The 16,959-nt window shown below is 39.1% G+C and overlaps 1 protein-coding gene and 1 pseudogene across 3 annotated transcripts in view; one reads left to right on the top strand and one right to left on the bottom strand.

The window, feature by feature from the left end:
* The first annotated feature begins 7,225 nt into the window (after positions 1–7,225).
* On the top strand, positions 7,226–7,941 carry LOC100442632 (large ribosomal subunit protein eL15-like; annotated as a pseudogene).
* The window catches only part of LOC112133113 (uncharacterized), a 63,509-nt gene continuing 54,107 nt past the window's right edge, over positions 7,558–16,959 (bottom strand). For 2 of the 3 annotated variants that reach the window (XR_010139772.1, XM_054554403.2), the window contains exon 6: positions 8,166–11,687. Coding sequence is in view for 1 of the 3 variants with exons in the window: in XM_054554403.2 (XP_054410378.1) it covers positions 11,642–11,687 (46 nt within the window). In the remaining 2 variants the exon portion in view is untranslated. The other variant, XR_010139770.1, reaches the window with a different exon arrangement.

The raw sequence follows: 16,959 nt of genomic DNA on the forward strand, positions 1-16,959 counted from the left end.
TCTGGCAGGGAGGATAAACATCCTAGGATCAGCTTGGACTAATTATCTGGGGTATAATGGATGCTTGGGAAGAGATTAATCCAACCTATGTGTACTACCTTGAAAAATCAAAAGATCTGGCAACACTGCAATCCAGATTCTCACATGGCAACAAACGTCGAGAGCTGTTTCTATCCTCACAGAGACCTAGAAAATGATCCTCAGTTCCCCATGGTCCCCACTTGCCTGGCCTTTGTAACCATTTGAGTTTTACCACACCTAGTTTATACTTCTTTATCTGGCAGGAATTTCATGCTAAGTTATAATGTTTCATGGGTATTTTAGTCTATGGATTTTTCACAGCAAATGATTTGTAGGTAATTGTGTGAGTTATCTATAGCACATAACAAATTGTTCCACAACTTAGTGTTTTAAAACAACAAGCGTTTATTATCTCACAGACTCCTGAGGATCAGAGCTCTGGGCGTGGCTAATCTGCAGCTCAGATCATGAAGTTGCAGTAAAAATGTTATTGGGACTGCAGTCATCTGAAGGCTTGACTGAGGTAGAGGAACTGTTTCCCAGATCACTCATGTGGCTATTGGCTGGAGGCCTCAGTTCCTTACCACATGGACTTCTCCAAGGTGGTGCTTAAAACGTAACATTAGCTTCCCCATTGCAAATGATACAAAAGAACAAGCAAGACAGAAGACACAAAGACTTTTATAACTTAATCTCAGAAATGGCATATCATCACTTCTGTCATTCTCTATTACTCACACAGTAAATTAGCCCTGGTACAGGGCAAGAGAAGACTATGAAATGATGTGAATTCTAGGAGATAGGGATTGTTGGGGGCCATCTTTGAGGCTGGTTAACAGTTATATTCTGCAAAATTGCTCTAAAACAGAGAATTTAAAAATACTGTGTTTATAATGTGGCCATATGTATTTTCTAAATGCTAAATAAGTAAGTGCATTTTCAATGAAACAAGCATTTTAAACAAAACATAGGGTCAGTTCCAAGCAAAAGTGTTTTAATTTCCCTACAATTGCATCTCCCACTATACTTTATGAGCAGGATCATTCTTGTTCTATTATTTTTCTGGTTACAAGAAAGCAAAAGATTTTATCCATGAATTTAGGTATCCGGACTCACAGTAGGACTCCAGAGTGTACCAGCTGCCTGATAAGACTTAATATGTCAATCAGCCTCGAGTTATTAATATCTTAATAGGGACAAAAGAATGCATGAAACTGACAAGGGAACTACAGGATTTCAGGCACCCTCTGAACTGAGTCCCGAGGAGCAGAAATTTGGGTAAGAAAGATGCTTCCTGAAAAGCTATCACTTGTAAGGCCTCTCATATTAGAATACTGCTAAAGACAAAGAATTATAAAACAAAACCAAAACAACCATGATTTAATTTGACAAAAAGATTACCAAAGTTTTTCAGTTAAATTATATTCGCTATCTGCAAAACAAACAACTCTGAGTATTTTGTAATGCATCAGAATTTCCTGTCCAATAAATTAAGCTACACACATTTCTATTGCCTCCCAATACACTCTCAGCCAAACAAAAAACCCCAAAGCGTCAAAAAGTTTATATGCATAATGCAGCTATAACAACTAGAAACAAAATTTGCTGGTACAGCTAAATCAGAAAGAATTTCTTTTCCCCCCCTTTCATAAAACAGCTACATTGTGAAGGACATATGCCCTCATTTTGGTGCTGAAAGATTGACACAGTTTTGAAACAGAGACTCATTGGCAGTATTAACAGCTGAGCTGTATAATAAAACAAACTCAGGTCATTAAAAATATGACGCTACCCTAGACTAGTCTTTATTTTTAGAAGGCTTAGAAACCTCTATCCAGTGTAAAAGGCTTTTTCATATGACTTCATGTTCTTTGCTATCGAATGGTCATTTAAAAGATGAAATATGGTCATTAAACAAGTAAGACAGTATTTGGCACATAGCATTAGTTAGTTATGTTGCAGTGCACAGCTGAGGCTTAGCAGACAGCTTTATATAAGTTGCTAGGTTCCATCAGGATTCTAAAATAAGAAATGGTAACTGGTTAGACTTTGTTCTGTGAAACAATGCCTATTAATGCAATGCATATGTGTTGTGGAATGTTCGTCTTCAGAAATATTTTAAGTAAATTATTTTGGAGAATCAACAATAACTTTGGATAACATTAACCTTTGGACCTTAATTAGCTCAAGGCATATAATGATTAAAGCAGAAGGAGACGACCTGTTAAAAAATAGATCTCTAGAAGGGAGGAATTTAAAATGTTTAAACATTGAAAACACACAAAAACCAGATAAATGACGAGTTTAAGAAGACAAACGTCATGATTTTCATTTTTGATTGTGATACACAGTGTCTTTGGAAGCTATGATTTTATACTTTTTAATTTTCTATATTGTTTTATTTTCTAAATATGTTTGATAAAGATCTTTAAAGAGAGAGTGCAAGCAGAGTAAAAATATCTTTAATGTACACCCATCTAGTAGCATCCATTTGATTACTTAAGGATATACTGACTTATTCATAATGAAGAAGAATTTTTCTCAAGTGGTTGGATGGATTTGTGTTGACTGTAAGTAAGCTTTTGAGGGAGATATTGGATCTTATTCATTTCCAGATCCTCATTTAGTGAAAGCTGCTCAATAAATATTTTTCACTGATTCTATCTCCAATCTCTTACATAGTTCTCTTTATGGTCAGTGAATTAGATTACCTTTGTGAGATGTTTGGCTGGAGGTAAATGCATAGAATGTAGTGAATACAGGGTTACAAGGTTGTTGTTACTGTTTCCTACAAATTTAATAGATTTTATGGGAAATGTTAATGAAAACTTACTTTGTTTAGAATATTTTGCTAAAAATATACATTTTCCACTACATTTTCTTTCTAATTCTCTCAGAAAATGGATTGGATTATCCATTCTAGAGGCTTTGAACAAGATGGATTGTAACCTACACAATTTATAAAAGCATCTGGATATGAATTTGGAACAACAATAATTTGAAAAGTGCTTTAAGCAGTCAGACATATGCTAAATCAATCAGAGAACACACAACCACCTACATTTCTCTTTTGCAAATACAGAAGAACACTGGGATTTTACTGTTTTTCATATAGCTTCACTCTAGCCCATGGGGCTCATGAAGTTGCAGTATATTAAAATATCTAAAAATATTTCTGCATGCAGTATAAATTACTGTATTTAAATCAGCAAAAAAAGCATATGCTATAATCAGGAAAAATAAATGAATAGATCAGATATTTTTGGGAAGTTAAAAATCTGACAGAAAAGATGTAATTAACGGTACTGTTTTATTTCAAACAGAAACTCTCATTATCTACACTTCATGACTCATAAGCCTAAGTTACTCTGAGGGGGTTGAGAATATTTACCTTTGCTTGCTTTTTATTTGCAAGGATTAAAGCCAGATTATTTTCTCTTTTTGTATACCTAAGTATCTAGCAAGGTTTGTTCCAAACTACACTATGTTGTTAATGCCAAATCAAATTTTAGGTGAAATAAAAAGGGACAAACTATAAAGAAGAATTATAAACAGTAAATCTAATAAATAAACATTAAATTTTTTTTTTTATTTTTTATTTTTTGACACGGAGTTTTGCTCTTGTTGCCCAGGCTGGAGTGCAATGGCACGATCTTGGCTCACCGCAATCTCCGCCTCCTGGTTTCAAGCGATTCTCCTGCCTTAGCCTCCCGAGTAGCTGGGATTACAGGCATGCACCATCATGCCCAGCTAATTTTGCATCTTTAGTAGAGACAGGGTTTCTCCATGTTGGTTAGGCTGGACTCAAACTCCTGACCTCAGGTGATCCACCTGCCTTGGCCTCCCAAAGTTCTGGGATTACAGGCCTGAGCCACCATTCTCAGCCATAAACATTAAATTTTAAAATCTATCCTTATTCTTTCAGATTTGTCTGTTTGTTGAACTCTAGCTCATGTTCAAAGCTTGCTTTAACAGCATACCAACTATAGACAGGGGAAGAGTCAAAGTGAATATCTTGACAATTTAGAGAAAATAATAAGAGTTGGCATTAATTGAACACTTACTCTGTTCAAGACCCCACAATAAGCATATCATCAATCATATCAATCATTCATTTTATGTATGTTCATTAATTCTTCCCAAAGCCTATAATATAGGCAGACAGGCATTATTATCCAATGGAGAAAAAATAATAATAAAAGAAAAGAAAACTGAAGCTCAGAGAGTTTAATCAACTTGCCTAAATCTATACAGGTAGTAAGTGATAAAGATGAGATACGCAGGCAGGACCATAACCACTTCATTGCAGAACAGAAAATAAGCTTCTTTTTCTTTTTTTTCTTTTTTTTTTTTGAAACAGAGTTTTGCTCTGTTGCCCAGGCTGGAGTACGGTGGCGCGATCTTGGCTCACTGCAACCTCTGCCTCCCGGGTTCAAGTGATTCTCCTGCCTCAGCCTCCCGAGTAGCTGGGACTACAGGTACCCGCCACCATGCCCAGCTAATTTTTGTATTTTTAGTAGAGAAGGGGTTTCACCATGTTGGCCAGGCTGATCTTGAACTCCTGACCTCAGGTAATCCACCTGCCTTGGCCTCTCAAAGTGCTAGGATTACAGGTAAGCCACTGTGCCCAGCCAATAAGCTTTACTTGCAACTAAATTATCCTAATTGTTATCTTCAACTATAAAATTCAGTACAGATGCTCAATTCATGATTTCTCAAAAGCAAAGATGAAGATCCTAGTAGACTTCATTAATCTACAAAGTTATATTAGACTGAAGTCTTACATCGGGTTTTAGGAATTGTAGCCATGCAGCCATCCAATTTAGAAAAGCAGATTTAAAGAACTTAAAATCTTCAGGTCTCTGGTGACTGAGTTTATCAGGCAAGTTTTCACACTTGAGCACCAGCTGAATATAAAGATCTGGACTTTGAAAAGCTGAAAAACCAAATGGGAATATTACAGCTAATGAGGGGCCACCACTTGCCACTGAGCTGAATGCCTGACCTGGTTATGATTTTGTCACATAGGTGAGTTTCTATGGCATAATTTGGCAGTTACCAACCCAAGCTATGAGCTCACACAGCTTGGGTTCAAATTCATCTCAGCTGCTTATTATCAATTTGAGCATTTTGGCAAGTTATATAACTGCATTAAGCCTTTTAAAATTGTCATAAGAATTAAGTGGGATAATTTTTGTATATTTTGGTATAACACTTATTTTAGGTCTGACTTTTTTTTTTTTTTTTTTTTTGAAATGGAGTTTTGCTCTTGTTGCCCAGGCTGGAGTGCAGTGGCACCAACTCGGCTCACTGCAACCTCTGCCTCCTGGGTTCAAGTGATTCTCCTGTCTCAGCCTCCTGAGAAGCTGGGATTACAGGTGTGCGCCACCACACCCGGCTAATTTTTTTGTATTTTTAGTAGAGACAGGGTTTCACCATGTTGGCCAGACTGGTCTGGAACTCCTGACCTCAAGTGATCCACCCACCTCAGCCTTGCAAATGCTGGGATTACAGGCGTGAGCTACCATACCCAGCCAGGTCTGACTTTTCAAAAAAAAAAAAAAAATATATATATATATATATACAGAAGTATTAATTTAAGGAGAAAGTGAGAAATATTTAGTTCATAAACTGCTCTTATTGAAATTAATAGGTTGGACACAGTGGCTTATGTCTGTAATCCCAGCACTTTGGGAGGCTGAGGCAGAAGAATCACTTGAGGCCAGGAGTTGGAGACCAGCCTGGGCAACAAAGTAAGACCCCATCTCTACAAAAAAAAAAATTTGTTTTTAATTAGCTGGGGTTGGTGACCCACGCCTGTAGTCCCAACTACTCAGGATACTAAGGCAGAAAGATTGCTTGCACCCAGGAGTTCAAGACTGCAGTGAGCTATTATTGTGCCACTGCACTCCAGCCTGGGTGACAGAATGAGACCATATCTCTTGAAAGAAAGAAAGAAAATAACAAAAATAGTTATTTGAAAACTACTGGCCACTAACACACAATTTCAAAGAAATTTTGCATATATTATGTTATATTATGTAACGTAGCAATTAAGGACTGGCCTTCAAGAGGAGTCAGAAAAAGTTTGTGTTCAAAATTTAACTCTGCTTCTTACTTAACTTGGATGACATCAAGCAAGTTGCTTAACTGCCTTTAGCTCAGTTTACTTGTCTATAAAATAAGGATAACTCTAATACTTCAGCAGTAATTTTTTTTAATTTTAATTTTTTTGTAGAGACAACGTCTCCCTATGTAGCCCAGGCTGGTCTCAAACTCCTAGTCTCAAATGATCCTCCCACCTTGGCCTCTCGACGCACTGGGATTACAGGTGTGAGCAACTGTACCCAGTGGGTAATCATTATTTGACGAATAAATAATGAAATAACAGCATGGTACCTGGCATATAATACACTTTAGATAAATGTCTGTTAATAATGTTAATGAAATTATTATTGTTAAAGTATAAGTACAAAATAAGAAATCTAAAGCTCAAGTAAAGGGAAGTGAAAAGGACTTTGGCTTTTTCTCCCTATTGCTTGCAATTCAATTTGGCCACACACTGGGCCACTAGACTGTCTTCTGAGAAAAGAGGTAGGAGAGGGAAATGTTAGACATGGTTTAATGAAGTCACATGTTCAATGACAATTGAGACTCAGCCTGCCCAGGAGCTAGGTAAACATTAGGCTCTCTGGCCTCAAGTAGTTGGTGCTTAAGAGCAGGCATAACAATCTTCTGCCAAGGGAAAATATTGATCAATAAACATAAACGTTACCTGAAAGAGTTCTTAACATTTCAGTGATTATTTTGTTAAGAAAGAAAAAACAAAGATTGTTTGTTTCAGAAATTTTTAAGGTGCCCAGCCTAGGCTTCTGTGTGAATTCCTGAATAATAACAGGCCAAAAGAATTCAAGGCTGGGTGCGATGGCTCATACCTGTAATCCCAACACCTTGGGAAGACAGGGTGGGAGGATGGCTCGAGGCCAGCTGTTGGAGACCATCCTGGGCAATATAGTGAGACCTCTCGTCTACAAAAAATTTTTAAAAATTAGCCAGGTGTGGTGGTGCGCCTCTGCAGTCCTAGCTAGTTGGGAGGCTGAGGTAGGAGGATTACTTGAGCCCAGGAAGCCAAGGCTGCAGTGAACTATCATCATGCCACTGTACTCCAGCCTGGACAACAGAATGAAACCCTGTCTGTCTCCTTTTCCGTCTGGCGGCAGCCATCAGGTAAGCCAAGATGGGTGCATACAAGTACATCCAGGAGCTATGGAGAAAGAAGCAGTCTGATGTCATGCGCTTTCTTCTGAGGGTCCGCTGCTGGCAGTACCGCCAGCTCTCTGCTCTCCACAGGGCTCCCCACCCCACCCAGCCTGATAAAGCACACCAACCGGGCTACAAGACCAAGCAAGGTTACGTTATATATAGGATTCGTGTTGCCGTGGTGGCCTAAAACGCCCAGTTTCTAAGGGTGCAACTTACGGCAAGCCTGTCCATCATGGTGTTAACCAGCTAAAGTTTGCTCGAAGCCTTCAGTCCGTTGCAGAGGAGCGAGCTGGATGCCACTGTGGGGCTCTGAGAGTCCTGAATTCTTACTGGGTTGGTGAAGATTCCACATACAAATTTTTTGAGGTTATCCTCATTGATCCATTCCATAAAGCATCAGAAGAAATCCTGACACCCAGTGGATCACCAAACCAGTCCACAAGCACAGAGAGATGCGTGGGCTGACATCTGCAGGCCGAAAGAGCCGTGGCCTTGGAAAGGGCCATAAGTTCCACCATACCATTGGTGGCTCTCGCCGGGCAGCTTGGAGAAGGCACAATACTCTCCAGCTCCACCGTTACCACTAATATAAGTAAAGTTTGTAAAATTCATACTTAATAAACAATTTAGGACAGTCAAAAAAAAAAAAGAATGAAACCGTCTCCTAAAAAAATAAAATTAAAATAAAAAAAAAGAATTCAAGAAAATTCCTCTTCCTTAATCACAGATGGATAATGCTTCTAGGGCTTCCATGCAGGCTATAGTTAGCTGCAAATGATTTTATTCTTCCTTCTTTCCCCAGGCCTCCAACATCACAAGCTCTCTTTGAAATATAACCTTGATCTTTAGCAGGTTTCTAACCATTAATTTTCTGTCAGAAGAAGGGAATATTTCAATAAAGGTGATCATTCAAAAGGTGGATTTACTTATTTTTTCTTAACATTAAATTATTCTTTATATTTATTGTTATATTTAAATAAGGAGATACTATGTTGCCTCGTGGATAGCACATAGATTGGCAATCAATGGACATTATGTCAAATTCTACTTGGCTATTTTATACCTCAGACTTGCTGTTTTTGATTGAGTTGCATCTGTAGATGACAATATCACCTCATAGTAATGTTTTGCAGAGATGCTGTAAAAAAAATGCTGTTTGTTACTTCATATGCACTCAACAGATGGTATGTTTTTGTTCCTGTTTGTGTGTGTGTGTGTGTGTGTAAGGGGCAGGAGAATTGCTTGAACCGGGGAGGCGGAGGCTGCAGTAAGCCGAGTTTGTGCCACTGCACTCCAGCCTGGGCAACGGAGCGAGATTTCGTCTCAAAAAAAAGAAAAAAAGATAAATGTTCATTCAATATTATTAGAGGATTAAATGTTTGCTCCTTTCCAAAGCATGTGTCAAGAAGCAGTTTTGCAATCCAGACTGAAATGGAACTAGTCAGGAAAAGTTGTTATAAACCCTTGAGAACACGCTAACCTTTAGAAAAAAAACTCACCCCGTGTTTATTTGGGACCCTGAAGTCCAGTAAATAATGTGTACTTAATTAAAATCTTAGCTTCTTTGGGAAGGAAGTGAACTTTCTTTGTCGTTCAGATTGGTAGGCAAAGGAATTTAGACCAAATTAAAGTGTTGTTGAGCCTTCAAAATACAAAACAAACAAAATAATTCTTCTAAGGACTAAATTATATGCTGATTTTTTTGTCTTCCTACACTGACATTTTAACTCTTTTACTGTATTAAAAATATAAAGTGGCCAGGCGCAGTGGCTCACGCCTGTAATCCCAGCACTTTGGGAAGCTGAGGCAGGCGGATTGCCTGAGCTCAGGAGCTCAAGACCAGCCTGGGCAATATGGTGAAATCCCGTCTCTACTAAAATACAAAAAATTAGCTGGGTGTAGCAGCGTGCACCTGTAGTCCCAGCTACTCAGGAGGCTGAGGCAGAAGAATTGCTTGAATCCAAGAGATGGAGGTTGCAGTGAGCTGAGATCGCGCCACTGCTCTCCAGCCTGGGCGACAGAGTGCAACACCGTCTCCAAAAAAAAAAAGAAAAGAAAAAAGAAAAAATATAAAGCATTTAGGCCATTGAACATTATCTGTGATGCAGTTTCATAAGTATTTCTTGAAGGAATAAGTAAATGAATCAATGATTGTCTTTACTCTGTTCTCTACCTATCTAAATCTTATTAATCAATGTCCATTTTTCCCCTATAAATGTCCTTCCAGAGGATTCCAGCCCAAAATGTAGATTAAAACAAGTGCCCTCATTTTCAAAAGTACTAGACTACCTTTTAGAATTCACTACCTCTCTGCCCTAAGTTTCAATTGCTAGTCAACTCTGACTCAAATGATCACCTCTGAGTTTAGGTTAGGCCCAATCAATTATGTTCTCATAATCAATTCTCAGAGACTATTCAATGAGTATGTAATCTCAAAGCATTAGTCCCAAAATTGAACTCAGGACTCTTAAGGGTGCCACCATGCTATTCCAGACAGTCAATTTTAGGAGGAAGTACAGTGTAATCCCTGACTTTTCATGCCAGTCTGCTCAAGACACTGAGGAACCCCATCCAGGCCAATTCCAGTCCTGGCTGTCAACAGACATCAAACCAAAGTAAGCCCTATGTAAAACAGATATTTTTAAAAAGTGGCCGGGAGCGGTGGCTCACGCCTGTAATCCCAGCACTTTGGGAGGCTGAGGCAGGTGGATCACCTGATGTCAGGAGTTCGAGACCAGCCTGACCAACATAGTGAAACCCTGTCTCTACTAAAAATACAAAATTAGCTGGGCATGGTGGCGCATGCCTGTAGTCTCAGCTACTTGGGAGGCTGAGGCAGGAGAATCGTTTGAACCTGGGAGGCAGAGGTTGCAGTGAGCTGAGATGGTGCCATTGCACTCCAGCCTGGGCAACAAGAGTGAAACTCCGTCTGAAAAAAAAGAAAAAAAAAGAAATCTGTGCTTCTTGCTTTTCCATAGTCTTCACTTTGGTTACTCTTGCCCTCTCTAAGAGTGTGCTTCCTGAATCAGATCCCAGGGCCTACTTTCCTAGGTGTGGTGCTTTCTAGAGACTCCTAATTAAAAGGCAGCCTTAGGAGTACAATCGTTGAGTTACAATCTTTCCTCTTTCTGTAATTCCCTCAGTGCAAACACTTTGTTGTGGACCATATCAGTCTCTTGGTGTTTTCAAATAGTACCAGTGAATCTGATAAATTCCATTGTGCTACACTAAAATAACCTTCAGGGCCTCTTCCCTATCTCAAAAAGTCTTAATGATGGTTTTTTAATGATACTTTGGTTTGCCATCCAAAGGAATGAGAGAAGAGGTTAAAATTCTAGACCAGGTGAGAGGTGAAGGTGAACAGGTTGAGACATACTTTTTGTGAGTAGCTTGCTGAGGAGCTTGATTCTTCTGAGTATGTGGCCAACAGCTTTTTCCCAGCTTTCCAGTGCCTGCTAAAGAATGAACTTGGCCGGGCACGGTGGCTCACGCCTGTAATCCCAGCACTTTGGGAGGCCAAGGCGGGCAGATCATGAGGTCAGGAGTTGGAGACCAGCCTGACCAACATAGTGAAATCCTGTCTCTACTAAAAATACAAAAATTAGCTGGGTGTAGTGGTGTGTGCCTGTAATCCTAGCTACTCGGAAGGCTGAGGCAGGAGAATCACTTGAACCCTGGAGGCAGAGGTTGCAGTGAGCCGAGATTGCACCACTGCACTCCAGCCTGGGCATCAGACATCTCAAAAACAAACAAACAAAAAAACAGAATGAACTTGAGCAAGTCATTTGGGGAAAAGGAAAGTTTGCCGCTCGATGTTTGTTATTTTCTATGGTGATTTCTAAACATCTCCATTCCCTATTGTCCTTCCCTCTTTTTCTCAGCCATTTTTCCTCCTGAATGCTCTTTGTCTCTTCCCACACCCACTTCAGTGGTATTTTTTTCTGCACAGCTTACTAAGCCTGAAGTTCTCCCACTTCCTTTGTTTCTATCTTCGTCTTCCACGCACATGTTCTATCATTCTTTAAGATTCTTCTTTTTTTGGGGGATGGAGTCTCATTCTATCACCCAGGCTGGATGGAGGGTACAGTGGCACAATCTCAGCTCATTGTAAACTCCGCCTCTTGGGTTGGAGCAGTTCTCCCACCTCAGCCTTCCGAGTAGCTAGGATTACAGGCGTCCACCCCCATGCCCAGCTAATTTTTTTTGTATTTTTAGTAGAGACGGGTTTTCCCCATGTTGGCCAGGCTGTTCTTGAACTCCTGACTTCAGGTGATCCACTTGCCTCGGCCTCCCAAAGTGCTAGGATTACAGGCATGAGCCACCGCACCCAGCCTCAAAATTCTTCTTTTGAAATCTGTTACTTGCATAATGGACATGCCAGCTCTGAAATTTTCCTCTTGGGACTGGAATAAAGGGAAAAACAGGAGAAAAAAAGATAAAAGAAGCATTAGCTCTGTTTCTCATCTTCCTCTGTGGGACTAAAGAGAGACAGAAACCAGGCTCTCTCTCTCTGTGAAAAACCCATGAACCTTGGAGGTTTCTTTATCTCCCTTGACAGATTGAAGCCTTAAATATCTGTCTAAAGTCATTAGACTGTTAAAGTGTTTACATTTTATTTATGCAGTATTCTGTTAATATTATCATTACCATGATTGATCATATTAAGAGAAACAATGCTATTTCCCATTTTTTTGTTATTTAATCTTATCGAATCTGGTATAATTTGTTGATATTATTAAAACAGAATAGTGTAAAATGTCAACATGTTAAAAGACTCATAAAATGATTACATATTTCAGTGAGGCATCCAATTGATACTTTAACATTGTAGACATAATAAAAGAGTTCCTATGACAATTATTTATCACAAGGTATTTTGCCACAAACTCATAAGAAAATTCATGACATCAGCTTTCGGAGTGAAAAAATACATTGAAATTTAAATTATAAAATATATGAGTTGTGATTGTGAGATTTTTATCTCAGTTTTTCTAGAAAGTATGCAAAAATGAAGCATTTTTACCACTGTGACATTATAGTCACTTGTCTGCTGAAATTACAATGAAGAAGAAGTCTTTTGTCTTAATCTATAATGAGTTCAGTAGAATGGCTGCATACTTCTTCAAGCTGTTGAGCATCCGCTTGTTGCTAAAGAGATTTACGTTACTATCTAGTGAGGTTTAGTTAGTGTGATAATGAGGGCACAAGGGAAATTTTCAAAAAACAGTTGGGTTTTAAATAGATAATGTGAATTTAGCTACAAAGAGGCATAGATCACAAATATCTAAAGATAAGAGCTACTACTGTGTCCCAACAGCACAGTGGTTAAAGGTAGTAGGAAATGAATTAACATAAATGTGAAATAATTCAACCTAGAATACCAAAATGGTACTCAAATTTCTCCACTTAAGATATCACATAGAGGGCTGGGTGTGGTGGCTCACACCTGTAATCCCAGCACTTTGGGAGGCTGAGGAGGGCAGATCATCTGAGGTCAGGAGTTCAGGACTAGCCTGGCTAACGTGGTGAAATCCCGTTTCTACTAAAAATACAAAAAATTAGCTGGGCATGGTGGCGCGCACCTGTAATCCCAGCTACTCAAGAGGCTGAGGCAGGAGAATCGTTTGAACCCAGGAGGTGGAGGTTGCAGTGAGCTGAGATCGCACCGTTGCACTCCAGTTTGGGCAACAAGAGCCAAACTCTGTCTCAAAAAAAAAAAAAAAAAAAAAGATATCACATAGGATGTGATATGTTATCACTTAATGAAGGTATCACATGGAATGATAGAGAATTGCATATTTTAGAAAAGTACTGACTGACTATAAATACATAAATAAATAATTCTAGTGGAAAAATCATCCAGCATATCCTGACCAATGGCTTAAAGTCTGCTTTTTGTTTTTGTGCTAGTTGGATAGTAACAGTGGCCACTGCTTGATTAATTACTGGCAATGATAAATCAACTTAATATATGTTACCTCACTCAATCAACCCAGCAACCTGTACAAGACAGACATTTTCACATAAGCATACTGAGGTTTAGTGAGGTCGAATAATGTGCTACATCTTAAAAGGTGAAACCAGGACCGAAGCACTTGTCCTTCACTGCTAGGACACCTGTATGCAGGGAAACTTACAGGCAATGAGATGGTCACAAGATTTCTGCCCATCTTCAAACAGATGCATACAGTACTTTGTGAACTCACTAGTGAAAAGCTAAATGAAAGCAAAAATATGAGTGCACTGAGGTTTAAAATAAACCTAAACAAAGCCAGTGGATTTCATAGTCTGAGCTTTGTCTGGTTTCCTGATTGGTGATGAAATATAGTTGAACTTATGAGCCTCTCAGAAAAACGGAGACATTTGTGGGGGAAAATATGGAAAACATGATAATCCTCTGGACTGTTGTTCTCATAAAATATAGACATCTCTCTCAGACAGCAACAACATTAGCCATGACCTACACATTCTTTTTAAAATACATCACTGAGTCCATTTAAAGTTACAAAATGTGTTACTCAGTGCACAAATAGAATAACAGTTGTTCAAACCAAATTAAGGGCTCCCCTCAGATATCTCTTTTATTGACAGTATATTGGTACACAGGAACTACAGCCATTAAATAAGTACTGTATTCTCAACCTAGAAGATTTGGTGGGAAATAACTTCTGAAATTGATGTTGAACAGAACAAGTGGCTTTCTAGTTAATGTTTACAGATACTTTGGTTCTTCCTGAATGACTTGTGAGTTCTATCACATTCCTGCAATCACTTGTATACATCTTTCTCTTTTACTAAACTGAGAACCACTGGAGTGTGGGCTCTGAGTGTGATTCCTCTTTGTTTACCCAGATTATAAAAATAATTCATGAGTTTATAGTGATACTAAAAAAGAAAAAAAGGGAGAAAGTGAAGCTACTCTTCAGAGAAGAATGTTAGATAATGAACATAGAAAAGATGATAGAATTAGTAAATCACCATTTTCCAGACACCAACATAATACCATTCAGGAAAGTATCATTAATAGATGCTAAAACTATTGAGTGGTTAAAATATTGTTGGAGAACGAGATATTTACTGTCAAAGAATCAACCACACATTCATTATAAACTATTCAGGAATAAACATTTCCTTTACAATTGGAAAAAGATAGTAGACACCTAAACCAAGTGACAATAATTAATATTAGCAATAACTGGAGAGATTCCTTCTTCCTCTTCTCCTTTGATATGTTTTGGCTGTGTCCCCACTCAAATTTGATCTTCAGTTCTAGCTCCCACAATTCCGATGTGTCACGGGAGGGACCCAGTGGGAGTTAATTGAATCACGGGGGCAGGTCTTTCCTGTGCTCTTCTGGTGATAATGAATAAGCCTCATGAGATCTGATGGTTTTATAAAGGTGATTTCCCCTGCACAGGCTCTCTGTTGCCTGCCACAATATAAGACATCCCTTGCTCTTCTGCTATGATTGTGAGGCCTCTCCAGCCATGTGGAACTGTGAGTCAATTAAATGTCTTTCGTTTTTAAATTACCCAGTTTCAGGTATGTATTTATTAGCAGCATGAGAGCAGACTAATACATCTTTTCTTGACAGAGCCTTTCTTCATGTGCCAGGCTTGGTGTGCCTGAAGCTATGCTTTCTAAATGGACCATTCTGCTTCTTCTTTCCTATGTTGTCCTCCTTTTTTTCTTCTTCTTCCTTCTTCATCAGGCTGAGATATTTCAAATAGGAAGGACCAGGAATTTGGTTACATATAGAGAAAACTGGAAATAATGGGAGCAAAGGAAAAAGGAGTACTAATATAGAAAAAGGAAATGCTGGAATGAATCCTGTGCCATTGGATTGGAACTGGAGATATCTGTGTAAACTCATTGTTTCAAATAAATTGATAGCTTAAGGTATAGATAGATATGGATATAGAAATAGATAAAATAACAGAAACAAGGTCGGGCACTGTGACTCATGCCTGTAATCCCAGCACTTTGGGAGGCCAAAGCAGGTGGATTTGTTGAGCTCAGGAGTTCAAGACCAGCCTGGGCAACATGGCAAGACCTTGTATCTACAAAATATTTGAAAATTAGCAGGGTGTGGCGGTGCACACCTACAGTCCCAGCTACTCAGGAGGCTGAGGTGGGAGGATCGTTTGAGCCTGGGAGGATAATTTGAGGCCAGGAGGTTGAGACTGCAGTGAGCTGTGATCATGCCACTGCACTGGGCGACAGAGTGAGACCTTATCTTAAAAAACAAAAACAGCAACAACAACAACAACAACAACAAAAAGCCAAAGGAAACAACCAAAAAAAATAGAAACAGGAATAAACATATGTATGTGTGGTTGTACATACAGCTGTATGTCCAAATATGCACACATATATTTTGTAACTCAATACCCTGAGAAGTCCAAGAAGTAAAGAAATCACTTTAGCGACAAGCATACCTAGTGCCTAGATCTAGTTTTCTAGAAATAATTCCACTAGAAGGAACCTTGGAGTTCTTCTCCAAGGGGGACCTTGGAGAAATGGCTGATCCCAGGGACAGAGCAGGCATGCCTTGCTGGGCTAGAGAATAAGGAAAGAGCAAAGAATAGTGGGAACATATCAAAAGGACACAGAAACCAGTTGGAAGGGGCTTCACTGGCCAAGGGTCAGACAATTCGAGCAGCAAAATAAAGGAGGTGAAATCTGACTTCAATTTCCCTGAGTAGCTGGTGTATGACAGGGTAGGACAGACAACTCTAAAAGGACCAAACCACAGCTGTCCTCAAGCAGCTCTGGCAGAGGTTCAGCCTCTTAAGCACAGAGGCCTCATGCTGCTCTCCAACAGCTAGAATAGTGGAGATGTGCTTGAGGCAGAAGAGGAAACTAGAAGAGATGGCACCAGGAAGTGAGGTCCAAAACAAACCAACAAATAAATAATGATGGTAATGGATGAAAACTCTTTGAGTAAAGTAGAAAGCCATGAATCTATAATGATGTTAACGAACTAATTAGGTTCACTGGCACAAAGCATAATCTCAACAGTGTTGTCGAATGTCACAGTCCATATTCAGGCAAGAATAATAAAAAAATGCTAAAACTGATGGGTGAATGTATTAGTCTGTTCTCATGCTGCTAATAAAGACATACCCAAGACTGGGTAATTTATAAAGGAAAGAGGTTTAATTGACATACAGTTCCACATGGCTGGGGAGGCCTGACAATCATGGTGGAAAGCAAAGGAGGAGCAAAGGCATGTCTTACATGGTGGCAGGCAAAAGACCATGTGCAGGAGAACTCCCCTTTATAAAACTATCAGATCTCATGAGACTTATTCACTATCATGAGAACAGCACAGGAAAAACTGGCCCCATGGCTTAATTACCTCCCACCAGGTCCCTCCTGCAACACATGGAGATTATAGGAGCTACAATTCAAGGTGAGATTTGGGTGGGGACACAGCCAAATCATATCAGTGAAGTATGATGAGGAATAGGACATTCACATAGCCTCAGAGTGTTTTGTTAATTACTTAGTAATTAATAACGACAACATATTTAACCAATTTTAAAGTAGAGAAAACTGAAAGACACCATCTTAACCAAGTTTTCAAAGTTAACATCATCAGATAAAGGACAAATTGATAGCTTGTGGGTCTTGATATGATGCACTGAGGAGACCACATCATTTATGTGGTAT

The sequence above is a fragment of the Pongo abelii genome, chromosome 3 (genome assembly GCF_028885655.2).
Source record: "Pongo abelii isolate AG06213 chromosome 3, NHGRI_mPonAbe1-v2.0_pri, whole genome shotgun sequence".
NCBI classification, from domain to species: domain Eukaryota; kingdom Metazoa; phylum Chordata; class Mammalia; order Primates; family Hominidae; genus Pongo; species Pongo abelii.